The 13288-nt window shown below is 44.3% G+C and overlaps 1 protein-coding gene across 1 annotated transcript in view; it reads left to right on the top strand.

The window, feature by feature from the left end:
- The first annotated feature begins 557 nt into the window (after window positions 1–557).
- Window positions 558–13288, top strand: part of SIAH3 (siah E3 ubiquitin protein ligase family member 3) — a 400913-nt gene continuing 388182 nt past the window's right edge. The window contains exon 1 of the mRNA XM_085621835.1: window positions 558–1014. Coding sequence (XP_085477961.1) covers window positions 880–1014 — 135 coding nt within the window. The 5' untranslated portion in view covers window positions 558–879. The remainder of the gene's footprint in view (window positions 1015–13288) is intronic.

Raw genomic sequence — 13288 nt, 5'->3', positions numbered from 1 at the left:
GATAAATGCAACGACAAAATATGACTGGATAAATACTCAAGAGCTTGAGGTTTAACATATACTACCGCCTCCAAAGAATCTCTTTTTTTCTTCAAACTTTTGTCTGCACTTCTTGCCAAGATTCTTCGACCAGCAAAAATGCAGAGCTGCGAAACACCGTTCGCCCCTTTACCCTTTAGATGGGTTAAAGAAGTTTATTTTAATCTATAGCGGCATACCTTCCTGTCTAGCTTTTAAAGAGAGCTCTCTTCTCAAATTAAGCCCGTTAATAAATTGAGACACACAGCAATCAATGGCACCGGCGCCTGTGCGGAGCGGCGCGCGGAGCTGGCGGTAATCACACGATAAACGCAGCGTGCTGATCTATGGTAATACTCAATAATACATTCTCCACCAGGCTCCACTCATCAGTGAGCTGGGGAGGGAGGAGGCGGGGAGCTCTCTCCTCATTGGCTGTCTCCGTCCTTTCAGGAGAACCCTTCCGGGCTGCGATTGGCCGGTGCGCTGCTGCAGGATACTAAGCATCTTTATTTTGGTGATGGATATGAAGGCATGCCAGCAGGCTGTGCGGGAGGACAGTGCTCGCAGCCAGGTTGCACTGTTGAGGCGGAGGGACTGACAGCCGTCCCGCTGCTGACATTAACCCTTCCCAGGCAAGTTTCTCTTTCCTGTTTGTGGGATTAGAGTGACGGTCATGGTTGCTGCTCAGCCTCCACCTCAAGGCGTTGCTGCCGTTTGAAGGCGAAGTCCGGGTGACTTTGCGAGCTTTGTGCCCTGCGCGACCCGGGCAGACTATGTGCAGTTAGGTCGACAGGAGGTGCCACGACCTGGAGTATCTGACTCTTCGGGGGAGAGAGGGTGCGCCGAAAAAAAGTTGTGATGCTTTTCTTCACTCAGTGCTTTGGAGCTGTTCTGGACCTCATTCACCTCAGGTTTCATCACTGCAAAGCCAAGAGGGTCTTCACAGCCGCAGGGCAGCTGGTCTGTGTGGTGAACCCCACGCGCAGCCTGAAGGTGAGTGTGCCACCCGCGAGCCTGCCTATTTTGAATATGCGAACTTTTGACACGGCGGCTGCATGCCAGCACTAGGGGGGCAAGGTGTACAGGAATGGTGAAACACGCGTGAATAGTGCATGGCTGTCGGCATACCTGCTTTCTTCTTCCTTGAATAACGTACGTGCTTGCACACAGGAAGTACTGAAACTATTCATAACATTAGCACAAACGTCACATAGTGGGACGATGGCAAGGGAGCTGGGAGGGTTAGAGGATGTATGGGAGGTTTGGGAGATGGTTGGGGATTGTTCAGTGGAGGGCGCCTTTCTCAGGGGAGCCTTAGGACTTGGAGCCTGACTTGCATTTGGATGTTAATGGAAACTACTCAGGTTTCTGGAGGAACTGTTAAATGTGGAGGAGAATCCACAGGTGTTATTTCCATCACCTTCTCATCAGTGTTGGGCTGGCCTGTCAAACAGTCTGCACTGTCACATTGGCCAGTTTTAAAGGTTTAGTGTGTGGGACGGTTTTCGTGGCCCGCGGGGCCAAAAAATAGTGCCCATGCACTAGTCCTTTCAAGTTGGCCCATCTGGCACTGCCAGGCTGTCCTCCAGGCCAGTCTAACACCGCTTCCATGTATGTGGGCATTCAGTCTGTTGCACCTCATTCAGGTGTGGCGCTTCTGCACCTGTGTAGCCTGGCTGGCTGTCCGTGCCAACAAGAACGCACATGGACGCCAGTCAGTGGAAGCAGGCTAGCAGGTTCCATTGTACTTTTTCCCTTCCGCTGGCATCATTCATGAGCCGTGGAGGCAGCCACGAAAAGTAAGCAGAGCGCAAAGTAACATGTGTAGTTTCAACATTTTGTACTCATTACCCTCTACCCCATCAGCAGCAAAATGGAGGTGGTACAGAGGTTCGCAGAGGGACTGAGGGACATGTTAGGTGCCCGGGGCGCAGAGGCAGCACTGTGTCACACCAGTTGGGGCAGTGGTAGACATGTTTGTACATTTGACCCCCATTTACTAAAGTTTTGTTTGTGTGCTTACATGACCAAAACCGACCCCGAAGGTAGCGTCTAGTTATTGACTAAAGGCCTTCATTCGCGGCGCTAAATTTCACCGAATCACGCGACGCTGCACTGACTTTAGTGAATGAGGGCTATTGTTTGCAGAAGGCATTTTCTGCGGGGTGTCCAGTCCACCCTTTCGCTCCTTTGGCTTCCTCTAGTCTACAGACTGCCTGCGTTTGAAAGTGGTACGGGCTGCCGGGTGCATCGAATCATAAACAGCTGTGCCCTCATTCACGCCATGAGAGCTCTGCACATCACCCCTTTCACCCTCTCCCTTCCTCTGGCCCCTATCGCGTCCGCTGCTTGGAGTGAGCCGTCTGCGAAAGTCAGCAGCTGCGCTGTTAACTTTAGTTCTGTCTGTGCGTTCAGTTAATCTTGTGTGACAAGTATTGATGGGAGCTGGTTTCGCTGCTGGGAGGGAGGGGGCGGCGAAGGTATATACAAAGTTATTGTGCTTCGGGTTTATTGCTTGCTATGGGTGTAGTGCCCGTAGTGTCTGGATGAATGCTCGATGTGTGATCCTCTGCTAGCTACACCGGAGACATCCGAGCAATGAAGATGCCGGTTCTAATGCCAACTTCTTCAACTTGACATGAAAATGTGTGCTCTTGGGCAGCCGTTTTTTATATCACATTCTTTATCTGTTGAAACAATAGCTCCTAACAGCAGGGTGAACGTTGACGTGTTATACGTCAACGTGCTATAATCAATTTTTATCTCCTCATGGCACAGCTCAGCGATGACCATGGCAGTCGCGGTGCTCTACAAGTACGGGTCAATAATTAGTGACAATAAACAAACAGTTTTTTTTTTATAAAACAGGAAATCCACAGAGAACTAAGAACTCAATTAAGCCCAAGATCACACTGCTGCTTCGGGTTGGGTTTGCTACTTCCACTAAAACGATATTCTGCCTAGTTGCCACTAGAAAACACCCCCTCACGCTGGGACATAACATACATAAAAGAAAGACGTGCCCTCCGTGGGGGCATTTCCCTCGCAACCGGCTCTGCTGCTAAACAGCCATGGGCATGCTTTCGGTTCACGACCTGTCGTGGTTCATTTTCTCTGTACTGGCTAGGGGTGGCTTCGTGGAGTAAACACGGCGGTTCCGTGCTGCAGGCGGCGCTTTGCCCCCGCCCTCAGGTGCCAGCCGCAGGTTATTACTGTGAAGGCATCCTTGCAGCCTGCCCTTACAACCCGCTGCGGCCGGGCAGGCTGCGGGCACCGCCACTCTCTCTGGTCTAATTATAGCTGCTCGCAGGGAAGCCTCTCTCGGATACGTTACTAAATCCCCTCTGAATGTGAATGACGACCCTCGTTCATTGATCAGGGTGGCAGCGTGTCCGTGTGAGCGTGGTATGCCTTACCCGTCCAGCTGGCACGACTCCTCTGATCTGTGGGCATCGTGCCACCTCCAACCGCATGCTTCTTGCACTGAACTGTTGTCACTGTGCCCACGCGATGAACATAGGAATGCCTGCGCATTGGTTTATTGTTAATTACCACTGGTGGAGCGCGCGACGGTTTCAACTAGAGAACACTGACTTGAGCGGATCTGGTGACACAAAGCTATAATAAGAGTTTAGTGTCATTGTGTCATAAAGGAGATGGGGGCATTGCCCATAGTTTACCCTGCCATATAGGTCTGTAACTTAATGGTCTAGTTTCTAGCATGAGTGTAGCGCTTACATTTCACTAGTGTGGCTTCGTAGCGCTCAGACGTCCCGGAACGATTATAAGCAGACGTACATGTTGGTGACGGTGTTATATGTTGATCTGTAATTTAATGATATCGTTTCTGGCATGTGTGGCGCTTAACTTCCACTAGTGCGGCTTCACAGCGCTCAGACGTTTTGGAGCGATTACAAGCAGTGAAAGCGCGTGGGGCTGTGCATTTTCTATTGAACGTGAAGCCAGCTAACACTTTATGTGACAGCAGGAGACATCTGTAGCATCTGTCGAGCAGCACCAGAGCGGAGCCTGGCGGAACCCTCCACCAAGGCCTGCCAAGCTCTTTCTAACGTGCCCTCCCTTGCACTGTCCCACGCGAGTGGGTTGGTTATGCAACATATACGTATGTGATTCGAATTTTAATATATCATCAAAAAGACAAAGGCACCGTTCTCTAATGGAGAAGTAATTGGAGTGATTACAATGCGTCGTGTCAGCAGCACTGGGTCGTGCCTTCGAGACAGCTCAATCCGTCAGTCCCTTTACTGCAAGAATCTGAGTGCCACCCACAGGCAAGCAACGCCTGGAGCCCAGGCGGGACAGGCTTGGTCTCTCATCCTTCCAAGGTCGACAAAACGCATGTTGTTGAGTTGGACAATAACAACGTATTCTTAACTTTCTCAACAGCACTTTTTGAATTCAAACCTTTCCAGCCTCTGTGAACCCGCCTCTCCTCACCAGGAAGCGCCTTGGTGTAGTTTAGATTAAAGAGACGTGCAATATAGTTAATTTATTAATTCACTGAATCATTCAGTTTTTATTAATTCTGCTTCTAGGGTTAATATCTTTGTAACATGCAGTTGCAATCAATGGCGCCCACAGCAGTCACATCTGAATAGAAAATCACTCAGATCACAGGCTAATTCCAACTATTTTGACGTTCACCTGAGACAGACCCCGTGCTCGATGCTGATGGCATCTTGTGTGAAACATCTTCCCAATCTTTCTATTTTTACAAAAACAGTTCTTACTTTTTGTTTTAAAAAACCGATCATTCCCGAGGTGAATGTCGACCTTGAGGGGCCCAGGCGGAATGAGGAGGGGTTGAGGGGGGCTCCTGTTCTGTGAAACCAAGGTAGAAGTAGACTGCGAAAGGAAGTAAAGAAATGGGCGTGCGTGCACCTGGTGAATGACAGAGGCGTACCTATCATTGGTGCAGCAGGTGCAGTGACACCGGGTTCAGAGTCCTGCGGGGGCCATTCTACCCTGAAACGTTCTGTATTTTACTACCCCAACACCAGCCAAAAGGCCCATTTTCCTTGCTTGCACCTTGGAACACGGTATCATTTGTACTCTACGAGTTAATGCCAAATCGAACGGCAAATTAGGACCCACTTAATGGCTTTAAGTGTTACATTTGTTTGAGGAGTCAGATGGCAAAGATCACATCTTTTTGAGAGGCAGTCTAAGGGTGTTTCAAGATGAGCTCTGGAGGGCATCCTTCTAATGGAAACCTATGAAGAAAGTTGGCACTGGGCACAGTCTGACTGTGTATTAGTAAATGTATATGTTTGGGAAGCACTTGTTTTATCTTAAACACTAAACCCCATTGCACATTTTGAGGCAGCGTTATATTGTGTACAATACAATTGTAAACTAATGGCTTCCACCTTCATATTGGTTTCATCTGGGGGTAGGTCCTCAAAGAACCCTAAATGCACTCTGTTCTCCACTGTGCCAACTAGGAATCAGTATCTCGGATTGTCTGGCTACACACAGACATCTGCAGTGATTACATTAACCAACTGAGCTTTCATTTACCTCAGATTACTTTAACTGGCAGTGAGTTATATTTGATATGCATTTACCTTAAGGTGAAAGGTCAACAAAATAGTTGCAGAATAATTTGTTCTTTTTGGCAATGTTTCTGGCCCTGCACCCACCCTCACTGACCCCGCCCCCATTACACTCAGGGTCACCGCTTTTTTCTGTTCTTCAGTCACTGGATAGACCTCCTCATAATTTCCTCTAACGCGATATTGGCGGTGCTCTTAAGTAAAGCAAGGTGAAGGGAGAACTTTACAAAATGTCCATGTAAACAAATGATCCAAAGAAGGTAAAATGTCAAGGTGTACCCATGTCCCTGGTGCTCTTGGTTTACACCCAGAATGTCTCACTCGTGAGGACATGCTTTATCAGCTGATAAAGACCTCTTCAGGGTTAGTCATGCTGAAATGTTGACCAAACTCAAGCCATGTGTTCAGTGGAGTATGTCTTCTATTGCATGCACAAACTATTGCATAAAGTGGGTCACATGTTGAGAATGCTTCCCATCTTCCCTCTAGTAGTTAGTCTACAGAAGCACCCTCCAGAGGGAGCCATCTTGGGGTGGTGAAAGGCTAGGAGAACAAAAGTGCTCTGCTTCTGTAGGGTGTGATTACTGATTAGCTTGCTACCAGTGTAAGCCGCAATAGCTCCATGTGCCGTCTATCAGCTTGTTGACAAAAGCGCTCTCCAGAGGAAGCCATCTAAGGTTGGTAGTGGTTTAGAACAGCAGACCTCTGCCTATGGAGGTTTGTAAGCAGCTGGACACCAGTGTAACCTATAATAGCTCCATTTTGGTTCTGTTGAACTGTATATTGCAGCCCCCTCCAGAGGGAGCCATCTTGGGATGGTACTAGGCTAGGATAACAGCTGAGCTCGGCCTCTGGATACGAGCATAACATCTGAAAGCACTTTTATGGCACAGTGGTTCTGATTCACTCCTGTTCTATGACGGCCTACATTTGATCTCAGTTAATGTGTTTCATCGTTAGAGCAGGGCATCACATAATAGTGCTAGTCATTCTTCTATACACAATCTTCAGATGTGTATCTGTTATCATACAGTTAGGTGTTGTCAGGAGATCCATTAGCGTCGGCTGAACTCAGAGCATGTGCAGGCTTGTTCATGCACCTTCATTGCCCAAGAGTCCCCCGTTATATGAACTGTGATAGTCTATGCCTGATACGATAACCAACCTGCCTTATTCCTTTTGTATTTGATTGACTAGGGCCGCATTCCACTGATGAAGTCATGGAACTACTTTTTTGTAAAAAATCTATTACTTGTTTAGCCCTCCATGGGACTGCATGGCTTACTCTCAGAGCACCCTTGTTCTCTTTACTGTGATCCCACTCTAAATCAACCCATCTCTCTCTTACTGCCCTACCTTCCTATGGTCTTCGGTTGTGCACCACGCACCAGATGGAGGCCTTGGGGATGCCTTGTATGTTCTTCTTACCCTGTCTCTTCTCTCATACGCTATCTCCCAGTGCTCTTCCACATGGCTCGAAGACTCTGATGTCAACCTTGGAGATACAAAATGGAAATATAAACCTCAGCACTTGCATTAATTCATATAGTTAATTAGCACAGATCAGTTCAAAGTACCAGCAGGACATCAATTTCGTTCTTGCGGCATAGATTTAATACGAATATTTCACAAAGAATCTTAAATCATAAAATTCAAATTTAAAAAACGATAACAATGTGATTGGAGATAGACAGCTTGGTGTGGCAATCTTCCTTTTGAGCGTTGAACCGGCAGCCGACACATGTTTCGTTTCTTAGAAACTTTTTCAAGGCTTCAGTTGTTGTATTATACGAATGACACACAATACTAGTGCCAAAAGAAAATCCAAGTTTCTTATATGATACTCGTCTTTCTCCCAAATGTATTTGGATTTTCTGTTGGAGAGAGGACCGCGTCATATATTATTTCTTATTTTTTCTAAGTAAATCCTCTGGTTATTTGTTAGTTTTAGTCTTCAACATGGTCATGGGCTATGATATGCACCTTTTATATTTAACAATGTCTCACGACGCAGTCCTTCCGCGTTTCGATGTGCAGCCTTGGAGATGCCCTGCATGGTGCCCCACTCCACTGTCCAGTGCTAGCCCTCTCTATGGTGGTAGCCTTTAATGGCTTTTAAACACCACCTTTGTTACTGAAGCCAATAGTGGCGACCGGCCATGTTTAACGCATAGAAAAGAATGAAAACATTGTTTTCTATATTTTCAAGATGGCCGCTGCACTATGTGATGCAACGTGAGTTGTCATCACATCAATCATCATGGCAATGTACATGATGCACATGATGATGCAACACACATTGCATGATGCAAGATGAATGCTATCTTGAAAGTAAAGAAAGCAACGCTTTCATTGCTTTCTACACACATTTACGCTGATCACATTGTTCTCTGAACTTTGGCAAAGCAAGACCGATTGGTTTTGACAATGTTTGTTATTATGAGACATATGAAGCTACGACCTCTGTGGTTTGTGTGAAGTACCCTTGTCCGACATTACCCTACAAATGGGGATTGTTCACAGAGGGGAATATTCATTGCCCAAATACAAAGGTGTTCCTCTTTTTAGTTCATATGGAAAATAAAACTCTATGTGAAGAAATTCCTATCACAAACCCTCTAAAAGCGTTTGTGGATATCCACATTCCCAAACTCACTGCACTGTGTGGGGGAAATGGCGTTGGCACTGTTTGCCAAACCCATGAAGTGGCGACTTTATGGATGTTTACCAAATTGGCAATGTTGCCACCGCCCTTGGCACACTCTTGTGAACAATACCTGTTACTCTGCCACGGAACCCCCACTTACGATTTCAGAAAATCTATTAATATAGCAAATTATTCTAAGAAGTGCATTACACCCTATAAAAAACCCAGAGTGCACTACTATGAAGCAGAATCCAATTTTGGGTTCAGGATGGCGTACTATTTGCCAAAAAGCACATTAATGCCTTGGTCAGAGGTCCTAAGCGCTATATAAATACATTGACAATTACAATTTTCAGCCACAGTAGTAACTTTGTATTTATTTAAGTTGAACGCATCTGCGCAAGTAGGTTTAAGACTGATTGTTAATCTCCAGATCTGCATTTGATGTAACATTGTTATCACTTTTATGTGCATCTCGCTGGGGGTTCGTGATTTCATGCGCATTGCCTTCAGGGCAGCTTAATTTACAATTAAGATCTTCCCTGTTACTGCCCTTGTATTAGGTGTACAGTCTGGGCTTCAGTCACATCCACAGTATTTCAGCTCATTATCAGTAATTTGGAACTGTTCACCCTTTCATGTTAGTCATTCTATGGTAGAAGGGTTCTCTCACAGCAAAGAACTACAGTGTAATGTTCTTTGACATCAGGGTTGTCCAAAGTCCTTGTTGGATGTTTGTAAATACCTGGGGATCTGGTCCTTATAGTCAGTGTGTGTAACTGGCAAGAAGGATCTGTACGTTAAGCATGAGCTACTGGCATACGATGTACCTTTCACGTCACAGGTTAAACACTGCCAGGGCCAACTCGGTCCTTCATCCATTTGATGTCGATAAATTGACTGCGGCAAAATTGGGCTAGTAACAGCTGGAAATTAACATAATTAGGGCCAGATGTACAAAGATTAGGAATAGTGATTTCCTAATAGCGATATCATGCAAATCGCAATTAGGAAATTGCTATTCCTAACATATGAAACTCTTTTGACTTTCATTAGTGATTCCTGGTGAATCGCAAATAGACCTACCTCATGAATATTATTGAGGTAGGTCACAATTTGGGACCCACTAGGATTCTCTGCCATCGCAGGAATGTTGCTGTATTGATTATAGATTGGTCCAGCCTTACTGATTACGGGCCAGAACCCTATATTGATTTGCACAGGAATGGTGGCCTGCTGGGGTCAGTAGACCACCATGTCTGTGATTGCTTTTAAATAAAGCAATTTTTTTTTTAACATGCAGCCTGTTTTTTTTTTTTAAAGGAAAACAGGATGCATTTAAAAATAAAAAAATGAACGTTTGAAGTTTTCTTTTTTAGAGTAGGAGACCACTGCCTGCTTCTAAAAAATCTTTTTCTGACCATTCTCATACTGGAAGAGTTCCCTTTCAGACCCCTTCCTATTAGAGAATGGGTTACGACCAAACTTTGATTTGGTGGTAAAATGCCAATGTTTTTCGACTGCATTTCGGACACAAAACATTTCTACGTAACACTGTGATTCGGTTTTAGGAATGGAACCCTTGAACACGCCCCTTCCAAATACTGAATCACAACACCCAAATTGTGATTTGGTAGCAAGTTACCAACTCGCAATTTGGGCATTGTGCATCAGAAAAAGCATTTTTGAGGTCGCATACGGCCCAATTCTACAAATCGGGACGTTTGTGAACACAAAAATGCTTCGCTCATCTAGCCCTAAGAAACATCAGAAGCTGCACTCTCAGAACCAAACAAATAAACCTATTGCTGTCATTAGGGGTTCACAGTGCACATAGAGTAGTGATTGGCACTAAATATTTGCACTCACTATTATTAAAGAAACCTTTTTAAGTGGACAACTGCCAACTCCATAAACAAAGGCAAATTTCTATGCAGAGAGCTCTACACACGAACATTTCTACCTAAGAAAAGGTGGCGATCTTCTTCGAGATGCTGTTCACCGATTCTATGCTGAGATCTCCACCTAGGTTTAAAGTTAGGACTCTCAATCCCCTCAAACGAAGGGGGTGGAGCTTTGTATGGCCGAATTTCCAACAGTAGAGTTACTAAAAGTAATTTACTCCTGTTCTGGGAGTTCTTGAACCCCTGGAGAATAGAGAGTTCTCAGCTCCCCAGGGCAGAGAACTCTCAATGCCAATATAATAACACACACTGGACCAAAAGATCACACAACTCACATACATTGAGCAAAGATAAATAGGCAGATAATGAAAAATAACACAATCATTTTTCTTCTCTTTTCTTCAGGCTACTTCACTCACATGACACAAAACACCATCTCTAGAATCTAGGATGCATTCTACTACCCTTGAGAGAATAGTGAACGTCATGGGGGAGGAGACATACCTTGACATTTCCTTTATTTTTTTTATCAATACAGGGATCTCCATGGTTTGCATCCATACAACCTCAGTGGAGTACATATGCTGCAATTACATTCAGGAGAGGATGGGTGCGAAAAAGTTCTTCCTGTTAACTCCCTTTGACCTTGCACCCACAGATATGCTGCATGTGCTTAAAGCTTAGTAATAAACTGTGAATTACATTACTCGTACACTAAAAATATATTTTTTAATAAATAAAAAAGTCGCCTATGAGAAATGAAATCAACATTTTATAATGTATTGTAACAGCATTTTTATTTTAAAATAATGTAAATAACATTATATTTACTCTTTTAAAAGAAATGTAAAATGAGAAAAACTATTTACCAAAAACGTATTCGAATTAGCATTTATTAAAAATATGTTATAATTTAATTGTAAAAGAAAATATTTTATATTATTTTCTCTGTGAAGTTTGTGCTATTTCCTGCATTGATTGATTTCTATGTAAAATTGTTGCAGTGCCAGTGAATGGTTGTGTGGAGTGCGTGACGTACTCCAGGCTTGTCTAGAGATGATGTGAGCCTATTCTGTCAATATTGCTACTGTAGTATGTATTTGTGTGACTTTGTGAGAAGTGCATATGTTTTACTAATTTGTGGGCATATTTTTGTACATGGGTGTGCCTCACTAAAACCCTCCTTAAGTTTCCTGAAAACTCTACCCTTTTGTAGCAATTATTCTCAATTTTCAACAACCACTCTCCCATTTCCAATTCAAGAATAATATTTTTTTAATAAATGATGTCAAGAATATTGTAAACATGGGCCTGTCTAGCAGTCTTAATTTCAGCCAGTGGTTTCCGGTGCTCTGCACCAGCACTTAATTGTCAACACCGTTGCCTGTGACAGTCTGCCACAAGGAGGCACTGTCTTGATAATTTAGAGATGACCACAACAACAGGTAATTAGTAATTTAATATAAATTTAAAATAACTATTACCTGCTGCTCAAGCTGTTCTTATAGCGAATTGTCACACTTGTAGAAGTGTGATGGTTAGTAGGTGTGTTGTTACTATCATTGTCTGTGCTGGCAGGAGCAATGTGTGGTGAAAGCTGCAGTGACCTCCTGACGAGAGCCCCGGCACCTATTTATTTACAAATTAAGCACTGCTGTCTAGTACCTGGTGCATTAGCAAAGCGACTTGTGTACCTCACCAGTCCATACCCTTGTAATGCAGGAAGCTACATATCCGGCATTTGATGCAGCATCACTCTGTATTAATGGCTCCTTCTCTGTGAAAATCCCCAGATCCTTTCTTTAGGGGTTCCATCATTTTGCCTGAATTCAGTTTGCATTAAATTTGGAAATCATTATTACCTAAATGCCTCATTGGCCCTCCTCCACATTATGGTCATTCCTTCCGACCTCCCTTTGGTTCAAGTGTGGCGAGAACTATTTGTGATTCCAGTGCATCCATCTTTGCAAAGTCACTTGTCTCATCTCATTCCCTTTTTATCATTCATATCTCATAAAGAACTTGTCCCGTCCCAAGTATGAACCTCTCCTTCATACTTCGCAAAACTACGAATTTCACGATTAATAACTATCTTGCGAAGACTAGCGTGCAACTCGTTTACAAACCCTTTTCAAAAGTGATCACCAATCCCCCACAGATAACATAATCATAAAGTAATCTTTGGTACGTTACTCTATCAAATGTTTCTAACAAAGTCCAATTACAGATACAAAATAAACCTTCCTGGTTTTTGGGGGAGTTACAGCATGTGCACTGTGGGAGCTGGACTTCCAATGGATATCGCTGGCCCCACTCATATTCCTAAATGCATTTTTGATGAACCACAATGTCTTAATGGTGAAAAATTCATTTTCATATTATTCACTTTCTAGCTCTTCATTGTAGCTAAACCCCTCAAAACGAGCAGCAGTGACCTTGAATCCATGCTGGCAGGACCACTATTGCCTAAATTTATATAGTGCAATCTTCAGTCATTTCAGCAACCAGAATTCTAGCCTTCCTGAAATTCCTAGGAATGATTAATGGAGATTAGTGGAGAATGATTAATGGAGATTAGTGGAGAAGTGTGGCTCAATGATTAGAGTGGCAGACCCTGATGCAGAGGTCTAGCCTGGGACCAGGGTTCAATTCCCCGCCTCGGTGGGTCTTGGGCTCAAAAATTCCACGGACCTGATAATTCTCACCTCAGTGCCATTCCAATCATGGAGTCCCACTCTGCAACTCTGGGCAATAGCTTGCTTAATCTCCACAACGGCCCCCACAACGCTAAGGATGCCTGGCCTCTACCTTGGGGGTGCCCAGGAGTGGATGCCTCACAGAGAAAGCCAGGATGGGTTCCACAGTGGTATTCGTATAAGCACCTTGAGACCCTTGTGGGTGAGTAGTGCGCTATACAAGTATCAATTTACATATTAATAGCAATGATCTCTGCAAGGGTAAAACCTAAGCATGTCTTCCTAGGAGGACTGACAGTACAGATGATATTTTGACTTTTTATGCAGGTTTAAGTTACTTCTCCACAATCCTCACATACCCTGTGATGGGTTTGGAATGACTACATATCCTCTTACAGACTGGGGCGAGAGGATTCATCGTCTGTGAAAAGCATTGACGTGCAG

The sequence above is a fragment of the Triturus cristatus genome, chromosome 8, assembly GCF_964204655.1.
Source record: "Triturus cristatus chromosome 8, aTriCri1.1, whole genome shotgun sequence".
NCBI lineage: Eukaryota > Metazoa > Chordata > Amphibia > Caudata > Salamandridae > Triturus > Triturus cristatus.
Note: the sequence above shows the minus strand (reverse complement) of the source record. Positions and strands in the feature narration are given on the sequence as shown.